Here is a 26,938-nt window from a genome sequence, read left to right on the forward strand (position 1 = left end):
CCCTGCAAATTAACAGGCAACGAAAAGTCATCGTGAACAAGCAAATTACAATCAACACAGAGAATAAGATGAAGTGGCTGAATGTGATCATCGACAGACACAGAAAATCTATCCACCTGACCCCCCGCCCCCCCTCCCGGCAAAGTATGCATAAGCAGCAGAGTTTCAAAGGGTGCAAAACCCATCAACTGGCAATCACAGGCTACAAGAAAACAAAAGTATGTTGTTCAATGATTCATAAACAGAAAGAAAAATATTCACAGGCAGAGCATGAAATATCATACCAACAATGGGCAGGGCCTGTCATGGGCCAAAAACAATGAACAGGCAGAAAGCAAACAAACCACACATGCAAAATGAACCCTTACAAAATTAACAGAAGATTCAGAAAGTCCCTGAACAACATGCAAAGTACAAATATCAGGCAGAAGGCCAGGAAAGTATCAACTGGCAGAACGTCACCCATGTCCCCACCAGGGGGAGAAATCCTTAAGCAATGACGAAGAAACCAACAGCATGCAGGAATTAGCAGTTCTTTTTTTTTATTTAACTTATTTACCTGATAGACCACCTTTCCCTTAGACATAAAGGTGATTAACCAAAAGATAAAACATTTGATACATAGTGTTTAAAAAAAATAAAATAAAAATACAGCAAATTCAAAACATAACTACTAAATATAATTAAAACAATTATCAATTTCTGAAATACCAGTGCAATTAATATACAGTTCTGGGTATCTGTAATTAAAAAAAAATAGAAACCCCCCCCTTAATATACATATGTACAGACGCATACTTATTGCAATCATACAGAATGGCTGTATCTCTTCTAACCTCGTGGGTTGCCAATGGCCCGCTTCCTCCGTAACTCTGCTTGGCTCTTGCTGATGGGTCGGAGCACCTGAGAATCAGCTCGAATCCTAGGACTGTAAACCTGTCCATGAGAGGAAGGAAGCAAAGGGCTAAGAGGCACACAGAATAACCATTTCTGTCTGATTCTATAGAAAAATATGGCTGGATGCAATCTTCAGTTTTAAGCAGAGACAAGGTATCTAAAGAAATCAATATTGTGGTACTGTTGCATCACAGGAACTGTACTAAGCTTTAAAAAAAAAAAAGGTTCTAGAATGCATAAGAACATAAGAAAACCATGCTTCCAACATTCCTTTTTCTCTAGTCCTGATTCTTGCTCATGTCTCCCTCCTGTCTTTTCTTTATCAAACTCCTTATACTGTTTTTTCCCCCCTAATTAGCCTCGTACATGGGGTTTTTTTTTTAACCCCTTCCCTCTCTTCCAGGAAAGCCAAGGTTCAAACCCTGCTGATGCTCCCTATGACCTTGGGAAAGTCACTTCACCTCCATTGCCTCAAGTATATCCTTACGGGGTCATTTTCCCAGAGGGAAAATGCCATAGGATTCACAAAGCTGCAGTAACCAGACCCACAGGTTTATGAATCTCACAGTAACACACTGTGGGGGAAATATTGTGGCTTAGCTGCCCCTAGCAAGGTGTACAATGGCCCCGAAATCTGGGGTCAGAAAGTGAACCCCCTTCCCATTATTAAAAGAGCTGCTGTTCCCCCTCCCCACAAGGTGGACCAAGAGTTAAAATTAATTTTTTTTCCAAGTTTCAGCTCCTGCACTCAGCCCTTTTACCCTCCCCAACCCTTCAAGTGACATAAAACACTCTCCAGAAATCATCTCCCACTCTAGCCTACCCCACCTGACCCCCTTTAAACATGGCAGATTTGCTTACCTGTAACAGGTATTCTCCAAGGACAGCAGGAGGTCGGTCCTCACAGGTGGGGTGGCATCATCCGATGGAGCCCAGCTCTGAACTTTTACGCTAAACCTTTTAGAACGTTGTGCCTTATTGAACATGCTCAGCATGTCAACGTACTATGCTTCCATGCAGAAGCCCTTTCAGTCTTGTACCTTAGCATGTGTAAACGGAAGACAACTCTAAGGGGGAGACGGGCAGGTTTTGTGAAGACGGATATCTTGCTCTCATCAGAGAGCACCTGTTGCAGGCAAATAACATGGCTTTCTCCAAGGACAAGCAGGATGTCAAATCCTCACATGTGGGGATTCCCCTAGCTACAGACTGCCCAAAACAAAAAGGGGAAACAACAAAGTGCCCGAGGGCGCAACAAAATATTTTTGTTAGCAACAAGCCTTTTTTCCCCATTTTATCTTATCTAGAAGGAGCAGTCTGGAACAAAGACAACAACATTTTGCAAGACAGATTGGCCAAACCTACTGTTGCATCAGCCATCTCTGTTCAAACAGTAGGGAGATGTGAACGTGTGGAGAGAATTCCATGCCACATTTTTGCAGATCTCCTCCATGGGGATCGATTGTAGGAGAGCACTGGCAGTACCATAGCATGGTCAGAATGAGCCTTGACATAGAACACTAGATTCAGGCCTGCCTGGGCATAACAGAAGAAGTTTGCTAGCCAGTTGGATAAAGTCTGTTTTGGCAACAGCAATCTTCAGCTTATTGCTGTCAAAAGAAACATTTTCTATTGGCTTCAGTCTGCTCAAGGGTAGGCAGCCAAGGCTTTCTTGCAGTCCAAACTGTACAGTGCTTGGTGGGCATGTGACCTGGGAAAAGACGCTGGACTAGCTAAGATGGGATTCCTTAGGCATGAACTTACAATGGGTATGCAGAACCACCCTATCATTATGAAACTTGGTATAAGATGGATAAGCCTTGAGCTCACTGACCCTGTGCACTAAAATGATCGCCACCAAAATTACAACCTTCCGGATTAGGTACTTCAGATCACAGGAGTGAAGTTGCTCAAGAACAGCTCTCATCAGCTGGGACAAAACCACATTGAGGTTCCAAGACAAAGCTGGAGGCCTGATGAGAAACTTCAAATTAAGCAGGCCCCATATAGCCAAAGGCTGAACAGAGATGGGTCTACCTTTTACATGCTGGTGATAAGTACATTAAAGTGAATTCTTACTGAGTTGGTCTTGAGACCAGATTCAGACAAATGGAGAAGGTACTCTAGCAGTTTCTGAATGGAGCAAGAGAAAGGAGCTAGGCGTTTTGCTCACAGCACAAAGCAGACTGCCTTCATTAAGTCCATACGACTTTCTAGTGGAATCCTTTCTTGAAGTTAAAGAAAGCCAGACATATCCTCAGATTGACTTTGATCTATCTCTCAACATCAAGGCAGTGAAAGCCACTTGCCTGAAGTCGGATGGTGCAACTTGCCTTGATTTTTTTTAATAGTAGGCAAGCCATTTGCAAACTTTTATTTTTAATAATAAACAATATTTCATGTGCTCCTAGTATAAACAGATAGTAAAATACATAAGTAAAAGTTGCACTTAGTTATTTCATTTTATATCTTGCCTTGCCATAGGAGTATACAAGGCTGCATCAGATTTCCAAGAAGTCATTGAAGCAAGCTGCATGGAATTACCATGGTTAAATCTCAAACTTCCAGGAGTATAAGGAGGCTGAATGTTTTAGACAACAGCTTTGCTAGTTTTAGTAGCTGTGTGGGTTATTTGAAAACTTGGTAATAATAATGATATGATAGAGGTCTTTAAAATCATGAGAGGTCTAGAATGGGTAAACATGACTCTGTTATTTACTCTTTTGGATAATAGAAAGACTAGGAGGGGCATTCCATGAAGTTAGCAAGTAGCATATTTAAAACTAATCTGAGAAAATTCTTTCACAATGCACAATTAAGCTCTGGAAGTTTTTGCCAGAGGATGTGGTTAGTTCAGCTGGGTTTAAAAAAGGTTTGGATAAGTTCATGGAGAAGTCCATTAACTACTATTAATCAAGTTGACTTAGAGAATGGCCACTCCTATTACTGGCATCAGTAGCATGGGATTCACTTAGTGTCTGGGTACTTTCCAGGTACTTGTAGCCTGGATTGGCCACTGTTGGAAACAGGATGCTGGGCTTGTTGGACTCTTGGTCTGATCCAGTATGGCAATTTAAAAAACATAAATAAATAAAACAGTGAAAGGGATCTGGGTGTTCAATTAAGTATTAGCTTTCTAAGAAACCTAGAGAAAGATGACAAAGCCTGAAATGGCCTACCAGTGGAAGTGGTAGAGGCCAGTAATTTTTAACAGATTCTGGGCAAGCTTGGGACTGATACGGAAGGCAGAGGTAACGAAGATTTTGAAAATTCAAGTAAAAGAAATGCAGGGTATGGAACAAGCGTTGGATTGAATATGGGAATTCATTTTCATCAATGCAAAGTTGAAGAACCGCAGCTGTCATAGGATGAATCAATTTGGTCTTTACTGCTATCATAAATATTATGGGGAGGAACACTGAGCAATAACATGCAAAACAAAATTAAGACTAGAATTAGGCAAGAAAAGGCAACAATAAAAAAAACAATTATACAAAGCAATCATAAAACAAATCTGATCATATTATAAAATAATGTCATCAGAATATAAAGCAACAATAAAATCACAAAAAAAACCCAACATAGTGAAAAGCCAGTAAACTGGAGCTTGCCTGTGAGATTTGCTGCTGTTCCCGCGTCCCATTAGGCAGGAGGACAGCCAAGACCTGGTGTCCTACGATGAATCTTCATTATCGAGCATCCTGCGGCTTGACGAAGCCACACACCAAAGGGGTGTGTCCCTTAGGAGAATTTTAACCAGAGATATAGGGAAGATCTTGGCTTCCCCCACTGTCCAGGTTTCAATGAGAGGACCAATGGATAGCCATCTGATCTGCTTTATTAGCGGATCCGAAGTTACATCATAGGATTCTTCAGGCGAGGCCTCTCTGAGCTTTTTAGCTCCTCCCCTCCAACCCCCACTTCCCCCTACTTCCTTATCCAATGGTCAAGGGGACACTGCACTGGGAACTAAGCAATCAATAAAAACATCTTTGTTACCATCCAAGGTATCATCTGAATCTTTGTTAGCTGGAGCTTTGGATTGTGGTATGATTCAACATTTCACTCTTGTCCCGGCTGTATCGGACTTCCCCTCAGAGGTTGATATAGACATAATTAGTTCTACACCAATAGAGGAGGAGAGCTTAACATCTGTGCCTATTCCTGCTCCTGTAAGGGTGAGCTCGCCTTTAGGAGAAATTGGTAAGCAGAACAACGAAGTGGTGACTGAACCGGTTGAAAACACTCAAAAGACATAAGGAGCGTAGCACTGTAACGTAAGCTAAATTCAGTACATCAATTGCTCAATTATCTTTTTTTTTTTTTAAAAGAAGGAGCAGCTTCTAAATTAAGAGAGTTGAATAACAGAGTATCAAACATTAAGAAGCAAAGTGCCATATTTTCTGGATCCATACCTGATAATATGAAAGATTGTTTGTATATCCACTCTAGAATGGAATCCCTTGAGAATGCAATAAGGGCAACAAATCTTCGTATACTAAATTTTCCAGACTAGATTGATGTCTCTCCTGGAATTGTTTAGGAAATGTGTTAAAGAAATTTTGCAAATTGTATAAGATAAAGAAAACCTCTTTATCTCGATGTTTTATGTTCCTGAAGCAAAAAAACAAGTTGCTGAGGAAGAGGGTTTAGATGTAATTACAACTTTTAATAGTACTAATGTGTCAGCTTTCCTAACTGATTCCCAAGATACAATTAAAACTAGAGCTGCACTAATTGTCACCTTTGTGGTTGAATTAGATAGAGAACTTGTGCTGCGGCAATATTTTAGATTTAAAATGGAGAAATGTTGTGGTACAGTGATTCAAATTTTTCCAGATGTCTCACGCGAGACGCAGTTATGTGGGAACATATTTTGTTTGTCATTGAGATTTAAGGTTCAGTTCTTGGGGGGGGGGGGGGGGGGGGGAGGGGGAGTATCTTTTCCTTAAAATTTCCCTGTAAATGTCTAATTACCTTCCAGGGGAATAAATACGCCTTCATTGACCCCTCCCATTTGGAAACTTTTGTTAGGGATAAATCTAGGGAGGCTTCTGGTATAAGCCAGAAAGCATTCTGGATGAGAATTATTGTAGTTTTTTGGGGGTTTTTTTCTGGCAGCAGGTTATCACACTATTTTCCTATGAGTGAATTTTACCTTAGAAACATAAACATAGAAATGACGGCAGAAAAAGACGAATCAGCCTATCCAGTCTGCCCAGCAAGCTCCCACACTTATTTTCCCATACTTATCTGAATTTTCCCATACTTATCGGTTTCATTGACCATCAAGTTCAGGGCCCCTGTTGGTAACTGTTTGATTCAAATTTCCTGCCACCCCCTGCCATTGATGCAGAGAGTAATGTTGGAGTTGCATCAAAGGTGAGCATAAGGCTCATCAAACACATCAAACAAGTTACCCCGATGCTTGTTTACCCAGACTGTACAGATCACTGCCTTGTTGGATGTTATCTGAATGTAGTGTGAAGATAACCTGTATTAAATAATTAAATTATGAAATTAATGGAACAGTTTTGCACAAGAGAAAAAATTTGTTTTGTTTTTATGAGCAGGCAAGGCAGACCTTGGATGAGAAGCAGAAGCAGTTTGTGTGGAAACTTGCTGACACTTCAAGGCCTAGCTACTGAATGGGGAAAGAAGGGAGTGTACCAAGATAACTGTATTTTGACATCATTAGTTTAGGTAAAGGTTCAGTAATTCTCCACTCCAAATAAGGAAGCCATCCCAAAACAAAAGAGAAAAAAAAAAAGAAAAAACGTTGTCAGCCATACATGTATATAAGACAATAATGTATCTTGGGGGAAGCGAGAGAGTAGAGCAGGCTAGGTAGTACATCACTGTTAGATGCACTATGATTCTAAGAAAGACTTATTATATATTCATTTCTTGCATTTTACTAATAAAAATTATTCATTAAGACAAGAGGTTGTGGATTATTACAGAAGGGCCGGCCTTCTGCCCCAGAGAATAGGCTCCAGAATTGAACTCTCTGTGTGCGTGGAGAACACAGATAATGATCCTTTGAACTCCCTGACCATCGCAGCAGTCAGGTAATGAACAAAAGGCTCCTATATTGTGGACTTGAAAGATATAAAGTAAATGTAATGTTATATTTTGACTTGTATATTTTTTCCTTTGTTGTAAATTTCTAGCTCAATACCCTTCAACTGAAGGGTTAAATGCAATGTTTTGTTTAAAAAACAATAAAGAATAAATTGGAAAAAAAAGCCAGTAAACCAATATAATAAAAATGCAATGAAATGAATAAAAACATTAAAAATAGAAATGCAAGCAGCCTAACACCGCTAAGACCCATAGATAAAATCAGACTGAAATAGCCAGGCAAATTCCCGTCGTCTAAAGGCAAGGTACTCCTGGTTAAACTAAAGAGAATTCCACAGATGAATTGCTGCACTACAGAAAGTCCGTTCTCATATTGCATGCCATTTTACTTAACTTAGGGATGGGATACATTTAAAGCTGTTTTTTTTTAATTTGCAAGCAGATTACTACATATGGAGACAGACCACTTATAAAGGAAAAGAAACAAGCCCTAATAAAGCCTTGAAGACCGGCATCAGTATTTTAAACTGAATAAAAAAACAAATGGGTAACCAGTGCAATTCCTTTGCCATAAAATGGACTCAATTTCACCCCAGTCCAAACTCAAGAAGCCATAGTTTGCACAATCTGAAGCTGTCCCATAAATATCAGCAGCAGCCCTGTGTAAAGTGTATTACAATAATCTAGTTGGGCAGTGTTAAGAAAAGGAATAAAAAGTAAGTAAATTAGTCCAGTCGAAAAAGAGGCACAAATGGTGCATCTGCCTACAGTTTGCAAAGCAGCTTCTTGCAGTGGCTGTAATTTGAGCTTCCGAAATCGGAGCGGCCTTGGAGGGAACTTTATTTTTATTTTCGCTCTCCCCCCCACCTTCCCCCTATCTAAACCGCCCCCCAGCCCTACCTAAATCCCTCACCCCCCCCCTTTGTTCTCTAAGTTACGCCAGGCAGCTGCTGGTGCACCATTCCCCGGCACAGCCGCTGTGCCGGAGGACACGGGACCACCCCCGGACCGCCGCCCCGCTCCCTTCCCGCCCCTTTTTCAAAGCCCCGGGACATACGCTTGTCCCGGGGCTTGCGTGCGCCGCCGAGCCTATGCAAAATAGGCTCGGTGGGCGCAGGGGGAGATTTAAAGAGTATATTACGCGCGTAACCCTTTGAAAATCTACCCCAATGGGGACAATTTTGAAACTGTCCACGTTGGGGTAAAAAAAAGTTTGCTTTGAAATTTGCTGGCGAAACCGAACGACGGTATATAAAACTCGACAAATAAATAAAATAAAAGACAGGAAACAGAGTACGATTAAATGGTCAATTTTCTTAGTGGAAAAGGATAAACAGTGGAGTGCCTCAGGGATCTGTACTCGGACCAGTGCTTTTCAATATATATATATAAATGATCTGGAAAGGAATACGACGAGTGAGGTTATCAAATCTGCAGATGATAAAAAATTATTCAGAGTAGTTAAATCACAAGCAGATTGTGATAAATTGCAGGAGGACCTTGCAAGACCGGAAGATTGGGCATCCAAATGGCAGATGAAATTTAATGTGGACAAGTGCAAGGTGATGCATATAGGGAAAAATAACCGTTGCTGTAGTTACACGATTTGAAACAAAACAGGCTTCCATCAAATATAAAACTGTTGACACATTCCACTATTTTCTTTTACTTAATATCGGAATCCAGTTTTCCCTGCTTTTTATTGCATATTAATATTAAGACAAAGCACAAGCTGGCACTTAAAACATTTAACACTAATAAAGGTGCTAAAAGGGTTAGAACATTTCTCTAATACCGCTGGCACAAAATTACCACCTTTAGAACTAGCAATCATTTTTGATAAACAGAGCATAAAGTATTTTAAAACAAAAAGTTCAAATACACAAAAATATTTTTGGTGGGAGCTTTGGCACATATTAGAAAAGGTGATAGCAAAACTATCAACAGCTGAGACTACAGCTTAAACTCTAGTCCCATACCCCCAATACTAGACCAAATATCCTTCTTATACAAAAATAACCCAGGAGCTCACATGTGCTTTTTAATAAAATCTGTCAATTTTTCACCATGGGCATCCAGCATAAAGCTTCTGAGTTTACCACATGGTGGTAAGGTCATATCCTCCCCCACTCCCCAGCCAGAGAGTGGCGGTTCAAATACAGAAAAATCCTCTTTGGGGAAACTATTCAGTAACATGACAATAAAGAATAAGTCAATTCTAGTCAGCATTTTTCTGGAGATCATCTCTGATGACCGCATGCAATGTAGTGAGTCAGCATGACAAAGCAGGTGTGAAAATTATATATGCAGGAGCATAAAGAGATCACTAGAAGAATGGAGGAAGTCTTATTACTTCTCTACAGGTCTCTGTGCATTTCTGGAGACCATGATGGTAATTTTAAAACGAGCGTGTGTGTGCCCATACATGCACTTGTGGTGAGCAAAGGTACGCTAGAATCTTTAATCGTGTGTACACTTGTGCGTGAATGTTTTAAAAGGCATGCAAGCATGCTCCTAATTTTAAGAGGTTACTCGAGCAAAGCTAGCTTACATGTCTTCCATAGAACATTTTTGACTTTTACATGCATACGTCAGCAGATATTATAACATGCTCACGTGAGCCTCTTTCCCAGTTTTCCAATTAGTCCACCAGTTTGTCCAATAAATAGAGGTCTTTCAGACCCCTCTGGTTTTTCATGCCCCTCCCCAGTTGAACCTGGTTCCTCACCATGTCCTATAAGCCCTAAAACTCAAGATCTACAGACTTGTCCTCATTAAAGCAGCAGCACAGTTAATCAGATATCTCGCATATGCATGCTGAGGTTTTCAGTTTTAAAACACGAAGTTATGCGCATGTTGGCCCCGCTTCAGAATGCCCCGTCCATGCCCTGCCCCCTTATTCCTCATGCACACAGTGGAACATAAGCACATAATTCACGGCTTTTTAAAATCTGCGTTGCTTACACGCAGCCCACATATGCATTAGCAACACTTGACCTGCATATCTATAAAAGGACATCGACGAGGTAGAGGCAAGGCAAAGGAGCACCATCAGACAACGACTGAAGGAACTACAGATGTGTACTTTATAAGAAAAACGATAAAGGGAAGTTATGATATGAGCATTCTAATATCTAGTATGTTTCAATGAAGTAGCAGAAAGTGGTATTATCCTTCAATTTTTTATTTTTAGGGAAAAGTTAATGAGCTCTTTAGTCATTAAAAATGTATTTACACAAAGAAATCAGGTCTCAAGAAGTCTTTGTCCGAAGACTTTCCTTGGGATTATTTTTGGAACGTCAAATTGAGACCCTCATTATCTTCCCAAATAACTCAGTCATTTTTCTTAAGCTCACTAAGCGGTATAGACCCCGTGGATGCTTCATAAAGCTGGCCTTTCACTTTCCATACTTGCTGGACATGCAAAATGCCAAGTTCTTTACTGTCCCATCTTCTTTTTTTTTTATTGTTCATATACTCAGTTATTGTGGCAAGAAGTCTGGGACAAAATTTAAAATTGCTTAATAATTCAACCCCTCTAACATATTCTATAGACATCTTGAAATCCTTAGCAGTACAACCTAAGCTCCACCATTCCAAAGCAAGATTACTTGACCTCCTGCTTTCCATAGCAAATTCTTACTAGCTGAAAGGAAGCAACTCTTCTAATGTCCTTTTCTGGTGGAATTCTGTCTGCTTATATTATACATATATCTGACCTAGGAATCGCCTCCTTCCTATACGCCGATGACATTCAATTCTATATACCATGCACCAAATCTATTGAAAATGCAAGACTAACTCTAGCGACACACATGAAGACTATACAACAAACTATCCAAACTTAAAATAACTCTAAACACTAATAAAACTGAAATCATTCTACTGAGAAGAAATCTACCTATAGCGACTCCTCAAGCACTTGACATGGGTAACTTCAACATCACACCCTCAAACCAAGTACGGGACTTAGGTATACAGATTGTCGAGAACCTATCAATGGAAAAGCACGTAAATAAATTAATCAAATCAGGATATGCTAAATTGTGGTTTCTACATTTATTTATTTAAATTCTTTTCTATACCAACAATCATGACATAAGTCATATCACATCGGTTTATATCAAACGAAGGTAGTTTATATCAAACAAAGATGGATTAACAATAACCTAATCATTTAAGAACGAGGAACATAAAATGTAGTGGTTACAACAAAACCATTTCTGACTCATGCAGACTTCTGCACGATCCTGCAGACCCTCATCTTCTCAAACTTAGACTCTGTAATTCACTTCTACTCAGAGTTCCCAATTGTCTCCTAAAAAAAAGGAAGTTCAATCACATATCATATTCACTGATAGCTCTTCATTGGCTACCTGCACAAACCAGCATCAACTATAATGTCCTAACATTAATACAATCTACCATCCATTCTAACAACTTTGGTTTGGTAGATGTAGCTCTACAATTATACAGGCAACAAAGATCATTAAGATCTCAAAAAAAAAAAAAAAAGGGGCTACTAGCTGTACCATCATTACAATCTTTCAATACCCACCATAAAATCCGCCCACTTGAGCAAAGTTAGAGATCGTGCCATCTCAATTGCGGGGCCAAAACTTTGGAACAGTCTGCCACAAGATTTAAGACTTCAGCACAACCTGAAGAGATTTAAAAAAGACCTTAAAACGTGGTTTTTCCAACAGGCATTTGGGACTGATACTCACGATACTAGCTGATATCCATGACACTATTTACGATCCACATAAATCTTATGCTTTACTATTATCTTTTTAGTTGTGATAATGAAAACATTTCTTTTTAATTTTTTTATATTGGATAATTTTATTATATATTTTTATTCCTATTCAATGTTTTTTTTTTTTCCAAGTCTTTTTACTGTGTAAACCATGGAGATAGAAACTTGTTTTCTGTATAACAGTATAGAAAAACTGTATAAATAAATAAGAATACTCACCTAACAAAAATAAGAGACTACATGTTCTCAATAGCAGGCCTAATGCTATGGAAACTCTCTATTCGAGTATCTAAGGCTGACCCCAGAAACAAAGTATTTCAAATGTGACCTTAAAACATGGTTATTTCAAAATGCCTATAACCTAACTTAAAATCACCTGAATACAGAGCATGCACCCTCAAAGACAAAGTCATCAAGAACCTCTCTCCTGAACTAAATATCTTATCCCAAGTATGTGTCAATTTTTAAATTGTATGTCATTTGACCTGATTAATTCATTGTACTTGTTGATGTATAATATGTATGTCATGTTATAAACCGTTGTGATCTTTATTTGGAATGATGGTATATAAAATGGCTAAACAAAATAAATAAATAAAATAAAAATATGAAAAGTGGTGGCAGTGTGCTACAATAGAAAAAATTACCAGATTGGTGGGGGGGGGGGGGCAATGTGGAGGTCAGTGGACCATTTCTCTAATACTTGCATTTAAACTTATTGTATACCTTAACTTACCTATTGTGTATATTGCATTCTATTCTTTAGGCTCCTTTCATGAGGTATTATTTCTTTTGCATACTTTTACCTTTAAATTTGTTATTAATTTTTACTTTCCTTCCTCATGATATTATAATGCTGCCCTTATTGTATATATATTATACTTGTTTGAGTATAGATGTCTACTGTTATTCATTTCCTGTTCTATTTTTTTCTGTTCTCACTATCTGTATAAAAATGTGTTTTTTCAATAAAAGGATTTGATTAAAAAAAAAAAGCCTATTTACAAAACAGCAGTAAATTTATCATAGGCACAGTGTCTGGGTAAATTTACTATCACTTTCAGATGGTGCAAGTTAATTGCGAGTGCACCCACCTAAAGTCAGAAACCCCTTTAGACCCACCCCCAGTAGCTAGACCCCTCGTTATATTCAAAGTGTGATGCACCACTCAGTGTTGCCATTAGAGCAGCAAATAAACAATTTTCCTCCTACTGACCTCATGGATGGTTGGAGGGCTCAGAGAAGAGTGGTGGGACTGCTGGGAGCAGGGGCCTTCCGTGCTCCACTAACCAGCCCTTTAACCTCAGACTAGTTAATGCAGGGTGGTCAAGATTGCCAGTACTATATAGTGTTGCTCTGCTCGCTTTAGCGCTGCCATTTTAGTGCAGCCTTTTTTTGCACTTCATTAGCCTAGTACTGTAATAGTACAGTCAACTAGAGGTGTGACCCCAAAGTCAAACAGGTGGTGCACAAACAGGTTGAGCCTGGTGGGTTATACCAAGAGTAGAGACAGGCATCTTCTACATGCGTTGGCCACCTTCCTCTTGGGTTGAGCCCTCAGATGTTGGCGGCCGGCAGGACTTGGACAGGAAAAACAACAAGGCACACACTAAGACAATGTACAACCCAACCTGGAGACTTGAAGGCACCTACAGGAGAAGGGTAGGACCAGTGCAGGATGATGTATATGAAGCAGACTAGCACCAAACAGGAACACAAAACATAGGACCAATCTCTGGCAAAGTGCAGATGGAAAGCTTAAAATATATATGTATGCATACAGAACAAGATGGCCTCCAGCAAGACATGGGTCATAAAGCTGGGAAGACTGAACAAATAGTCCAAGAGGCACCCTGGTGGTGGAAAGCAAGAACTGATCATCGGGGCCTCACATTACTCTCTTTACAGGGCAGTATCTGCACACCCCCAGGATTCCCAGAACTATCTCAAGTAGGCAAAGTCCCACATAGAGATGGTGTCAGAGTCAGGCCCAGACCTGGCCATCCCAAAGTCATGGACAGCTGCAATTAAAGTCTCTGAAACAACTGGCACTGAGATGCATGGAGCTGTTCCTGGAGACAAACATGACAGGTGCAGGAGATGGAACCGCAGAGACAATTGTGGGCTGGATGAGCCAGTGCAGGAACTATGGTGGCTGAGATGACCTTGGCTGGATTTGCCTGAAATACAATCACTGAAGTGACCAAAACTGGAATCTTTGATTCCAGAGCAGACTTGAAGTTAGCAGACTCTAAGTTGGGCTAGAGATATGATACAGGATCTTATCTTAGAATCCTGGTGGCATAGGCAGGTTCCTTCATGGTAGCCAAAACTTAGGTCCTGGAGGATGACTACTAGGGCTTAGAACAGCTGGCACTGGATTCACCTGTGCAGGAACTGGAGCAGAGCTGTTCAGATGTCTGATGCTGGATACACTGGTGCAAGAACTGGAGCTAACAAGGAATAGAGTTAGAATTGCTGTAACAACTGGAACTGAAACAGCAAGAACCAAAACTACTGAAACTCTTGGAGCAGAGGTCACTGATTCAAGAACTGGATTCACTAGCTAAGGAACTGAGTTTGGAGTTTTTTTTCATTTCTCACAAGGCATATCCTATAGTCCCAAAACTGTTCACCAAATTCAAGTGGATGAGTAGTAATTTTAGTGAATGTAAACACTGTAGATGCAGACACATTTTTTGTTACAGCCAAAGTGTTTTTTTTTCCTTCTACTGCTGACACTGCTTTTACAGAACTACTAATATGTGGACATGGGCACAGGTAAACCACATGAACAGTAGCAGTTTTGCTCGCAAAGCAGACATCCCAGATCCACTCTCTGGGTTTCTCAAACTGAGATCCAAAGCAGAAGTTGCCAGTGGTGGAAGAATTCTTACTGTTGTGACATGATTTTTTTCAAAATTGCAAAACTGATCTGACAAATACCTAGACAGGCACGAGTTTGTCGTGCTTTGTGGGATCCATTTGGCCAGAGCTTGATACAACAGTGTAGTTAGCCCAAGGCGTGATCCCAAAGCCATGAGGAGGTGATGCATAGACAAGGTGAATCTGTTGGGCTCTACCAAAAGCAAAGACAGGCATCTTCCCCTTGAGCTGAGACCTCAGGTACTAACATTTGGCAGGTCTTTGACAGGAAAACAGGAAATACAAGGCACATGCTAAGGCAATGTAGAACCCAAACCTGGAAATATGAAAGTGCCCACAGGAGCAGAGAAGGACCATTGCAGGAGGACTGGCTACATAAAGCAAACAAGGACCCAACAGGAACATGAAACAGCCCTCCAGCAGAGGGCCTCAGTAGGTCCCTTGGACCATCTGTTCAGTCCCCCTAACTCTATGGTCCATACTTCATGCTGGTGGCTATCTTGTTCCTGTCTAGATAGCCACCAGCATGAAGTATGAACCATAGAGTTGGGGAGACTGAACAGATAGTCCAAGGGACCTACTGACGCCCTCTGCTGGAGTAGTGGCAAGAATTGCCCATAAGCCTTCACAAGTACATAGTGTATTAAAACATGATTTAATGACAAAGTCAGTACATTGTTGTCAGTATCTGCCAATTTTGGCATAAGTTAGTACATAGGCCCCTAAATTTAGAAGATGTTGCCCATAAGCAATCATAATTACAATTATACAGATCTGTTATTAGATTTATAGAAACACATAATATTACTTTTTAAATCAGTATCTACTGAGTTAAATATTACCTAAAGACTGATAAGATACAGATTTTTTTTTAAAGTAAATAAAAAGGAGAAAAGATAACATGAAGTACTACACTATGAATTATCCAAGGCTGGGATCATGCTTCCTAAACCACTCAAGGGAAAAGTAACCTGATCTTTTTCTACAAAGCTCTGCCTGGAATTTCCTCTCTCTGTAATTAAAAGTTCTCCCTTCTCCATTTAATAGCATGTCTTGTGCTCTAATATGGTCAGTTAGCAATTTTCAATTCAAAGTTTTCCCAATCATTTCACACTCTTCCAGTCTTCAGAACTTGTGTAGAAAAAAATTATTATTATTTATTTGATTTATATTCCATTTTTAATGCACTTCAGTCAGTTGTCTTGCGAGAAACCCTTCAGCAAACCATTGCTTTATCTGAATGCATGGGGCCCCCTGCTCAATACCACAATCTTTCTCAGTGCGCATGGAAAAAAAATGCACAAGGCCCAATTTGTCTGTACTGCTCCAACTTACGTTTTTCAGCTCTATTCCAGTGTCAACGATATAACGGACGGTGGGAAAGGAGAATGAGGATTCTGCCAGCGAGTCTGTCACAACCACCTTCCGTCGGTATCCTCTCCCTGCCTGCTCTGAGAGAGATTCATACATCTTCTGAGCAGAGCTCCCTATCGCAGGATGAAGGGGGATAGGGAAAAGCTCCCCTAGTGCAGAATTCAATGCCACCCCCTCCTTCCCAATGACTTCACAGCAGTCTGAAATCTCCTGCAAACAGGAAAGGAAACTATGTGTTAATGCATATAGCACAAATACACACGGTTAACAGAAAAAGGGACAAACTTGACAAAACACAACATGCACCACTGACAGCTGGGACCATGAATAAAACTAAGTATATTTCTGCTTAGCTTTGCAACCAAACTTGATAAATACAGTAGCACCTTCCACTTCTTATCGCTCCCCCCTGCCCCCCCACAAAAAAAACCCAAAAAAAAAAACCAACTCTCCAAAAGGAACCTCTAGAACTGTGGAAATGTGATTAGGCAACCGAAAAGTTGAACTTGAACATCAGCAGACAAAAAACAAAATAAAATTAAATGTTATCACCAGGATGGGTGCCTCTGATGTTTCTCCCTTAAGTCTGTGGCTGTCGCTTGTACATTCCTCTTCTCACAGACTGGTAATCTTACACTATTCAGCAAGAAAGCTAGGGTCCGTGAAATGGCCTCATAAAAAGGACATCTCAAGGTCCATATTCAAAAGTCATAATAATTATCCGTCTAAATGGCTTTACCGGTTATACTCAGCCTTTATCTGGCTAATTTCTAGCTGGCTAATTAGTCAGGAGGCTAGAATTTACCCAGATAAGTTAGGGGCAGTCAGGGGCATAACTGGGTTAAGTTAACCGGCTAACTCCAATATTCAGAGTTAGCCACATGACTTAGCCAGCTACATCTCATCGAGTCAAAAAGCTGCCCTAAAATTGGCAGGCTAACTAATTAAGGTAGCCGGCTATATTTCAATAGTGTGGCAGCATTGTTGAATATGCTTCCAAAAGTTAGGCAGATAAGTTTAGCAAGGCTAACTCTGCTATCCGGACTGTGCTTGAATATAGACCTCCTCCTATTATTTACCGTAAACAAGTGAGTGAGCAGAGTAGCCCGCACTACATGCATGATGAGAACAAACTCCTCCTCTGCTTTTCTCCCCTTATGTTTGCAGCTGCTGTCTAACATCTCACAATGGTGAAAGTTGCTGAAGCAGGTTCTCACCACGTTTGAAGCCCAAGTAGAAAGAGCAATGTTCTGTGTAGCCTCAGTTCTAGATTAAATGCATTTCGTATGGCAAAACTGCCAATTTTGCTCCCTGCCTACCCCTAGAAAGCTCTCACTAACTTTCAAAACTGAAAATGTCTAAGGCTTACCCTCCACACCAAGTTTTGCTGCGCTAGGTCCAGCCATTTAGAAAGTTGCTAGGGGGGTGCGCGCACACACACACATAGAACAAGCCGATAAGCCTCTCTTCATATAGAACCAAGACTTAAAATGGAGCAGAATACATACATTTCCTGTATCGACCCTAACATCCCTGATTTTGCACCATACCTTCTCACTGGCAAGAAACACCACAATATCACCCTGCTCTTCTTTCCGATGGACATCCAGCACCATTTGGCAGGCAGCAGAGATCCGATCCTGCGAGTTGGCATCCTTGTAAATCACTTCAACGTCCGGCAACGTCCCTTCTTCAGACCAGGGCACCTGCACAAGAGGGACGGCCTCGCCATAAAATGCATGCAGTCGTGCTTCCAGCAGCGGTGTGGTAATGACCACAATCTTCAGCTCCTGCCTCTGTCGAAGCACGTCCTTCAGCAGGCCGAGTAAGACGTCCGTGGCGACTGTACGCTCGTGTACCTCAATGACAATTATACCGTACTGGTGCAGCAGCGGGTCAGACATCATTTCATTTAACAGCATATCATCTGAGCAGTACCTAAAAACAAAATCAGCACCACGGTTATCCCCACTGCAGCGTTTCACAAGGCTCCAGAAACAGGTTGTGCAGCACTACCCTGACTAATTCAAGAAAAGGGGTGAAGACTGTACTAAGGAGCGCTGCGAGGTGCAGTGGCATTGGCTTTAAATGTCCCAGGACTGGAACAGCAGAAGGTGCCGTAGGCCAGGCCGAAAGTTCATTAACAGTTATGAGGTATTACTGTCAAAGACTTGCAGTTTCACCAGCAGTGTCAAAACTTCACCCCAATCTAAAAAAAAAATCTGTCCATGAATCCCATGCTTTACAGTATCAGATGAAAATGCAGAAAGCATCGAGATTTCAAGGAAAATTAAAAGTACAAAAAATGTATTTTAAACGTATTTTGCGATGCAGCTCTAGCAATATATTTTGACTATTGATGCAACTATTTCTACAGAGCAGAGCATGCCAAGGGTCTGTTTCTTTTTAGCTTGTAGGTGCAGGAGGAGAAATCGAGAAAGAACGAGGGAGAAAACACTATTTACTGTCTGCTGTCTTCAGGGAGAGAGATCATTACTACAGAAGTTGGTCAACAATGAATTCACTATTACTAGCGAGTGTGAATTTTCCCCACCTTACCCTCCTTTAATAAAATTCCACCCTCCTTCTTCCCATCAAGACACAGAATCTGTCTTCCACTAACCCTTTTCCATTACAGTTTCCTTGGGAAGACAGACCTGTCACCCTCTATACTGGTTGTTTTTTTATTTTATTATTTTTTTTTTAAACTATGCATAACCACTGTCTGCATTACTCTAGCATCTTGTCCCATCCCAGAAAACAGGTCACAAGCACCAGCTCTCTACAAAGTATATCACCAGTACTGAGCCCCATAGTGGAGCAAGGCAAAAAGGAATTCCCCCTGCACTGCACTACTCTCTAAGCGTGTTTAAGGACAGCAGTCCTCCTAGCAGTAGATGGCGCTGCTGGCAGAGAAGAACAGTGGAATAGCAAACAAGTCAGCCTGTTGCATCACAGCAATGTTTTCTTTATATTTACTGTGTAAAATGCTCCTTATCCCTGAACTATAGTAACACAGTAAATGACGGCAAACAAAGTATGCAATAATATGGGAGGCATAACACGCAGGGAGTCCGGCAGCACTTTTCGCCTCCCAGTCCTGTTGTCGACTCTGAGAAGCTCTGGATGAAACTCTGGATTAGGACGGCCCTTCCCCCCCCCCACACACACACCTGAGAATAGTCTCTGGGTGGCAGCAGTCTTCGTATGGCACGCAGAACCCTACTTCATGCCCCAGGTTCAGGTCCATTTCGTCAGCCACTCGTAAAGCAAGGCTCAGGGCAGCCAAACTGTGCGACTGCGTGCAGGCTACTAGCCCATGAACATACTGCATGGAGAGGGCGTACTCTGCACACCACTGAGGAATCTGGAAGAGGAGAAACGAAGCAGTCAGAAAGGCAGTCACTCAGGAGCTTTAGAGCAATTTTAAATGTTATAAGAACAGAAGATGTGCCATGCTGGGTCAGACCAAAGCCTATCAAACCCTGCATTCTGTGTTCGACAGAGGCCAGTCCAAGTCACAAGTACCTGGCAGATCCCCCCCCCCCCCCAAAAAAAGCACATTTATTTCCTGTTTCTTACTGCCAGGGATAGCAATAGCTTTCTTCAGTCTACCTGGCAAATTATGGCTTATGAACTTTTCCTCCAGGAACTTATCCAAGAGTTATTAACCATTTATGTATTTACCCATTCTACCCCGCTCTTGATTTACAAATCTCTATCATGTCCCCTTTCAGCCATCTTTGTTCCAAGGTGAAGAGCCCAAGCCTATGTAGCCTCTCATCACCATCACAGACCAGCACTTATGCCATGTCTTTTTTTATTTTTATTTATTTATTTATTTATTTATTTTAAAGATGGGGCGACCAGAACTGAATACAATACCCAAGGTGTGGTCGCACCTTGGATCAATACAGAGGCAATACATTTTATTCCCCATTTCTTTTCAGATCATTCCTAACACCATTTGATTTTTTGACCACCACCACCACCACATATTAAAACTGAGGATTTCAGGGTATTGTCCACAAAGACTCCACGGGCCTTTTCCTGGCTGGCCACGCCTAATACGGAACCCAGCACTGTGTTTCTATAACTGGGATTATTTTTTTTCCCTCTGCGCATCACTTTGTACTTTTCCACATTAAATCTCATCTGTCATTCAGATGCCTGTTCTCCAGATCTTACAAGGTCCTTTCTGCAGTTCCTCACAATCCACTGCTGTTTGATCAACTGATTAATTCCGTGTCATTTGCAAATTTGATCAGCACAATTGCTCCCTTTTTGCAGATAAAAAAACATGTTAAAAACAGCACAGGTCCTAGTACATAGCCCTCCCCTAAAAAGCATTTATTTGGAAATCTCTCATGCACATATACGCAAATATACTTCCTTACCCCAGGGAGCCTCCATCATCACCAGCCCCCACCAGCGCTCAACTCTCAGATATCTTTCACAACTGAGGGTTACACACTAGCAGGGGTTGTGGACGGAGTGTCATTGAGGTGAGGAAGAGGATGGTAGAGAGAATGGGGGCCCTCTCTACTCCCCTCCTCTATGCACTTTTGATTCTGGTTATCCACCCCAAGCCCCCTACCCCCATGAGTGCCCCTGTAGTCCACATCCTCTCCATCGGTGCTAGAGCTCCCAATCCCTGCTGGTCCTCAGGAACCCTCCACAAAACACACCAATGGTTACTTATTCCTCATCCATGGAACAGTATCCTCTCTAGCAACCTCTCCTCCTCTCCCTCCTCGGCCAGTAAGGAATAGGCCTTTTTTTTTTTTTTTTTGAGCCAGAACCAGCTGGCTACCTTCTGCCTTGGGAAGGGAACAGGGAATACTGGCATGTACCATCTACTCAGCCTCCTCAGATAGGATGGATGAGGACCTGGAATTCAAAAGCATATCTTGACCTTTGCCTCCTCAGGGGAGGGAAGGAAGGGAGGGAGCATTCTCCCCCTCCCCCAAACGAACATCCTATACTTCCCTCATTCACTTCTTCTCTGCTCCCCGATCACCTCATTCACAGACTTCTCTTCCCGCTCTGATCATCTCACTCATGCTTCAAGTCCTTCTGATCTCCTCACTCACACCCGTCAACACCATCAATCCCCTCACTCATTCTCCTTCTAAAAAAAACCCCATAGACCCTTCAATCCCCACCTTCCACATCCCTTAACTCACTCACTCACAGGAAGGGTTGGAGGAAACAGGAGCAAAGAGTCTGGATTAGATAGAGTGGTTGTTCTCTGTTCTGTCCAGTTTAGGTTTTTCTCCTCTCCTCTTCCTTGGAGGGGAAATGGTGGAGTAGCGCACACCTACTGTTCTGCCTCTCAAGCCTCAACAGTGGCAGAACTGCATTCCAGGCTGTTCCCCAGAAATTAAGCCCTAATCTATGTTTGTCTGTTTGATCTATTACATCCTTCGCTAATGCAGAGATTTTCTTTAGTTGCTCACAGTCTCCACCAATAAAGAATGCTTCAGGAGTGAATGCATTCCCCTGTCCTCCCTGAACAACCTAGTTAGCTCTCGGTCATCAAATGGCCTAAATGACTCCTTCACAGGCCTTGACTGTACTTGAAAATAACATAAGAAATTGCCATACTGGGTCAGACCAAGGGTCCGTCAAGCCCAGCATCCTGTTTCCAACAGTGGCCAATCCAGGCCATAAGAACCTGGCAAGTACACAAAATCTAAGTCTATTCCTTGTTACCGTTGCTAGTAATAGCAGTGGCTATTTTCTAAGTCAACTTAATTAACAGCAGGTAATGGACTTCTCCTCCAAGAACTTATCCAATCCTTTTTTAAACACAGCTACACTAAGGGGTAGATTTTTTAAAAAAGCGCGATCGCGTACTTTTGTTTGCGCAGCAGGCGCAAACAAAAGTACGCTGGATTTTATAAGATACGCGCATAGCCGCGCGTATCCTCTAAAATCCTGGATCGGCGCGCGCAAGGCTACCGATTTTGGGCAGCCTGCGCGCGCCGAGCCGCGCAGCCTGCCTCCGTTCCCTCCGAGGCCGCTCCGAAATCGGAGCGGCCCCTGAGGGAACTTTCTTTCGCCCTCCCCTCACCTTCCCCTCCCTTCCCCGCCCCCGGCCCTATCTAAACCCCCCCCCCTTACCTTTGTCCCTAGATTTACGCCTGCGAGAAGCAGACATAAATCTACGCGCGCCATCGGACTGCTGGCGTGCCATCTTCCGACCCGGGGGCTGGTCCGGAGGCCTGGACCACGCCCCGGGCCGGCGCCACGCCCCCGAAATGCCACGTCCCGCGCCCCGCCACGCCCCCTTCAGAAAACCCCGGGACCTACGCGCGTCCTGGGGCTCTGCGCGCGCCGGCGGCCTATGCAAAATAGGCGCGCAAGGCCCTGCTCGCGTACATCTGGGCGGATTTACGCGAGCAGGGCTTTTAAAATCCGCCCGTAACTGCACTAACCACATTTGAAGCTGAGGCACCATGGAAGCTCTATTCATGATTGTAGGGTTTTGGGTTTTTTTAGATATGAAAATCTTTCTTTATGAAAATCTTCTCAAAATTCTCTAGGCCTGTCTTACTGCTGCTTTACATCTAACCGGCCAGTACATATGTTCTTGCATATATATGTCATTTGGGTCTGTTTTCCAATTTTTGAATGATGCCCTTTTGGTGTTAACTGCCTCTTTTTCCTCACCATTAAGCCATTCTGGCAGTTGTTTGTTTCATGCCACAAAAAAATGTAGTGGATTGGTACACAGGTAACACACAAATAAGGAAAATTTAAAAAATACAGTAGTGTGCTGCATTAACACTCAGAGTGGTTGCATACAAACAAACAAGTTTAAAGAACTAAATAATGTGAGAATATCTCATTGACACATTTCCTTTTAATCAGAGAAGGTCCATGACACACACATAGTAGCTTAATCAGGTGCCTGTTTGTTTGTATGCAACCAGAGTGTTAACGCAGCACCCTACTTCTTAAAACTACAATCTTGGAAGCCAAGATAACATGTATCCCATGCATTTAAAAGAGTCAAAGGAAGAACAATGTCCATGCCTCATACAAACTTTTAACCTTTGTAACCACTCCTTTTAAGTTTTTTTCCTAATGTCCTCATTCTGTCTGTCTCCCTTTTTCAGGTTATCTGGTACTTCAATAGTTCCACTTATGTTCTCCCTCCAGTGATTATGTCAAATTTGATTGCATTATGAACACTATTGCTAAGCGGCCTACCACATAACCTCGTGCAACAGGATGTGCATTACACGAGGGTCTAGATCTACACTAGCTGCCCTTCTTGTTGGTTCTAGGATCAGTTGCTCCATAAAAAACAGTTATTTATGGCATCTAGAAGCTTAACCTCTCTAGGATTTCCCAATAAAACATTGATCCAATCAATACTGAGGTAATTGAAATCTTCCATTATTATTGTTTTTCCAAAATATATTTGCCTTTCTAATTTCTGCAAGCATTTCACAGTTTGTTTCTTCATCTTGGTCAGATGTACAGTAGTATACACCCGCTGCTTTACTCTTATCTGTTACATGTGGAAATTACTAACCAGAAGGCTTCCATAGTGAATTGTTTCCTTCAGGCTTTTTATCTTGTTTAACTCTATGCCATCCTTTACATATAATGCCATCCCTCCATCAATTCAAACTGCCCTGTCATGCAAATATAATTTCTACCCTAGAATCGGCATCCCACTGGTTATCCTCTTTCCATCACAGAGATCTCACAGGATGCCAACATTGGCATACCTACATTGGCAACCTATGAGAATGTTGACATACATTCTAATGCGCCAGTCTTATTCAGCCTTCTGGTATTTGCATACTTTTGAATGTCTATTTTCTTTTTATTTGTGTTTCTTTTTCTTATCTTGTATTCACAAACGGCTCAAGAGCAGAAGAAACAGGCAGTTGAGAGTCGTTCATATCTGTGTGTTTTTTTATTTACATCTATCTGGACTATTTCAGCCTTAACTACAACATCTCTACTGGGATATTCTAAATTCCCCTTTCCGCAAGTATCCTTGGAAGACACCTCCCTCTGAACTATGCGCTTCTGAGCAACTACCCACATTCTACTGCTTTTACTATAACAGGAACCCAAGTATCTGTAACCAGGAAGCAACAGAGGTCAGTGTTAAGTGCTTCTATTAAATGCCCTGTCTATTAAAAGACATAGTACAAGGGTTAACCTGACAGCAATGACTGCAGGCTCGCTCTGGCATTATAATTCACCACGATGACCATTTTTGTTATCAGTTTCCAAAAACAACTACAGTGTTTAGATATTCTTTAGATGCATAAGGGAATAAATATTTCTATATACTTATGGTGGTATGACAGCATCAGCTGCAAGAATATGCTTATTGTATTTTAAATTTCCATTTTCAGCTGCTTAGTTTTCTTTACCTCCATCCCAAGAAAAGGTTCTCCTCAATCAGACATGTACATGGCGAGTCCTAATCTATGCTGGAATGGCAAATTTCAGAAATAATTGTTTGGTAATTTTTTTAAATGTACCAAAAAAGGTGAGCAAATACTAGTGTCTAAATATGATAAAAACATTTAAGATTTCCAGGTCAAAGAAAACAATTTTGCAAAAAGGGACAAACATACCAACTTGATCATTTCTAATTTTTCTCTTCTAAGTACATTAGGAAACATATCCGACAGGAAAACATAACTCATCACCAACTATTCCTTTACATTTTTGTTTAACTCTGGAAAGGCCCTCCGTACTCTCAAATGTAGCATCAATATATTTTATTCAAATCCCCCTCTCTCAACAAGAAATGTCATTATATGGGCTAGCCCAGTAGCTCAACATCAGCAACCAAAACCTGGGTTCAAATCCCAGGCCTGGGTCCTCAGGCTGGCTGGAGCCAGGGATGTGACTGAGGTCAGTTTAAGGGAGGGAGGCCCGCAACCAGAGTAAGGTTGCAAATGTACTGGTTTTGGGAAGGAAGTGCAGATTGATGCTAGCAATAGATCACCGAGAGCAGCACAGTTGGCTCTTCATACAGTGGCAGCAAGTGGTTATTTCTTGTTTGTTTAAAATACTTATATCCAGCACCATCGCCAGTACTAGGCACATCACAAAGATTATGTACATAAAATCAATATTTAAAAAATACAACAAAAATTGATCACTCTTGCAACTCAAAACTACACAAGCAGCCCAACCACCATTAAAATAAAATCAGACAAAATCCTCACATGCCTTTCAGCAATTTATGAAACTGAACAGATCCCTTAGCTTTCAAATCATCTGGTAGCTTGTTCCAGAGGCACCCAGAATAAATCGCTCTCAATTCCATAAGATGGAATTTTCCTCACAGGTGGCACAGTCAAACAATTGTGAGAAGATCTCAAAAGACAAACTGGTCGATAAATCTTCAACCACAAATTAAAGCAGTGTGACTTAAGGCCATGAATGGCCTAATAAACAAGCCAAAAAATGCTAAAATTTAATTCACCAACTAACCTGAAGCCAGTGAAACTTAAACAGCATGGGGTGATATAATCACAGCTTTTACTACCTGCTGCAACATACTGTACCACCCGCAATGCCCTCAGTATTACCTGAGGAAGACCGATATATAAAGAGTTACAATAATCAAGGGTCAAAAGCACTAAGGCGTGTAGCACAAACTTAAAGTCAGACTCAGAAAAAAGGCTTTAGTTTCCACAACATCCGCAGGTTATAAAAAAGCAATTGTAATTACTTGAGGATACAAAGCAAGACATGCATCGCGAAACTTACATTTCAAAATTGCTTTGAGATCAAGATCTCAACATTATCAAAGCAAAATTAGGAGGAACTACTAAGGGTGGAATTCTGACAAAAAAAAAAAATCACTTCAGTCTCTTTGATGTTCAAAACTAGTTTAACTCTTAGTAAGTGCATAGACATTCAGAAATCTCAGTCACGGTATCGGCCAAAGAAATTTGAATAATGAAGTAAAACTGGATATCATTTGCAAATATCTTGTACCAGACTTCCAAATTTGAGAGAAGTCTGCATAACAGAAATATGTAAATATTAAAGAGGGTGGCAGATAATGGTGACACCTGTGACAACCCCATGTCCAATTTGAAGGAAAGCAACTTGGACCCTCCAAAGAGCACACTTTATCATCTATTGGACAAAAAAAAAAAAGATTCAATTCATCCCAAAACAGTTGACAGTAAACCAATACCTTCCAAACAGTATAACAAAATAGAATAATCCTTCCAGTTCAGATTCTCCATTTTCTACAGCAGGTCTCCACATTCCCCTGGGCTAGGAATCCCTTTGTCCTGCTGACTCCACTACACCTTTCTTGATTTTGATATATAATACATTTGTATTATTTTAACTCCTTCAGCAAGTTTTTCCCTCAAAATCTCTCTTGATCTGCCTAATTAATGCTCAGCACTTATCCTCTTTCCTATTCTCTTCATCAAGACCTGCTTTTCATTTTTCAAACAATACTTTTTTTGCTTTAAGGTATTTTCAAACTGCTCACAGATGTGCAAAGTCTTGGCACTTTTTACCCACAGACCGCAGAGTTGCTTACCTGTAACAGGTGCTCTCCAAGGACAACAGGATGTTAGTCCTCACACATAGGTGACATCATCAGATGGAGCCCTGATGCAGAAAACTTATGTCAAAGTTCCTAGAACTGAGAATGCCCAGCATGCCCCTATACAATGCATTCACGCAGGGTCCCTAACCAGTCTTGTAACATAGAATTATGATTAAAATAAAAAAAATTGGAGAAACAACTCTGTGGGGTAGTGGGTGGGTTTCGTAAGGACTATCATCCTGCTGTCCTTGGAGAAGATCTGTTCTCCGAGAATAAGCAGGATGGTACTCCTCACACGAGTGAATCCCTAACTACAGGCTGCTTTCCAACACAAAAGGGAGACCAACAGACACCCAACCAGGTGCAAATGGGCA

General features: G+C 41.3%; 1 protein-coding gene across 2 annotated transcripts in view; it reads right to left on the reverse strand.

Annotated features, from left to right (window-relative positions):
• Positions 1–26,938, reverse strand: part of DQX1 (DEAQ-box RNA dependent ATPase 1) — a 201,648-nt gene that overhangs the window by 71,524 nt on the left and 103,186 nt on the right. For both annotated transcript variants that reach the window (XM_029595785.1, XM_029595792.1), the window contains exons 3-6: positions 19,174–19,367; positions 17,551–17,938; positions 15,962–16,210; positions 837–936 (exon numbers count right to left, since the gene is read on the reverse strand). In XM_029595785.1, the coding sequence (XP_029451645.1) occupies positions 837–936; positions 15,962–16,210; positions 17,551–17,938; positions 19,174–19,367 (931 nt within the window). The remainder of the gene's footprint in view (positions 1–836; positions 937–15,961; positions 16,211–17,550; positions 17,939–19,173; positions 19,368–26,938) is intronic.

This window comes from Rhinatrema bivittatum, chromosome 1 (genome assembly GCF_901001135.1).
Source record: "Rhinatrema bivittatum chromosome 1, aRhiBiv1.1, whole genome shotgun sequence".
In the NCBI taxonomy this organism is placed as follows: Eukaryota; Metazoa; Chordata; class Amphibia; order Gymnophiona; family Rhinatrematidae; genus Rhinatrema; species Rhinatrema bivittatum.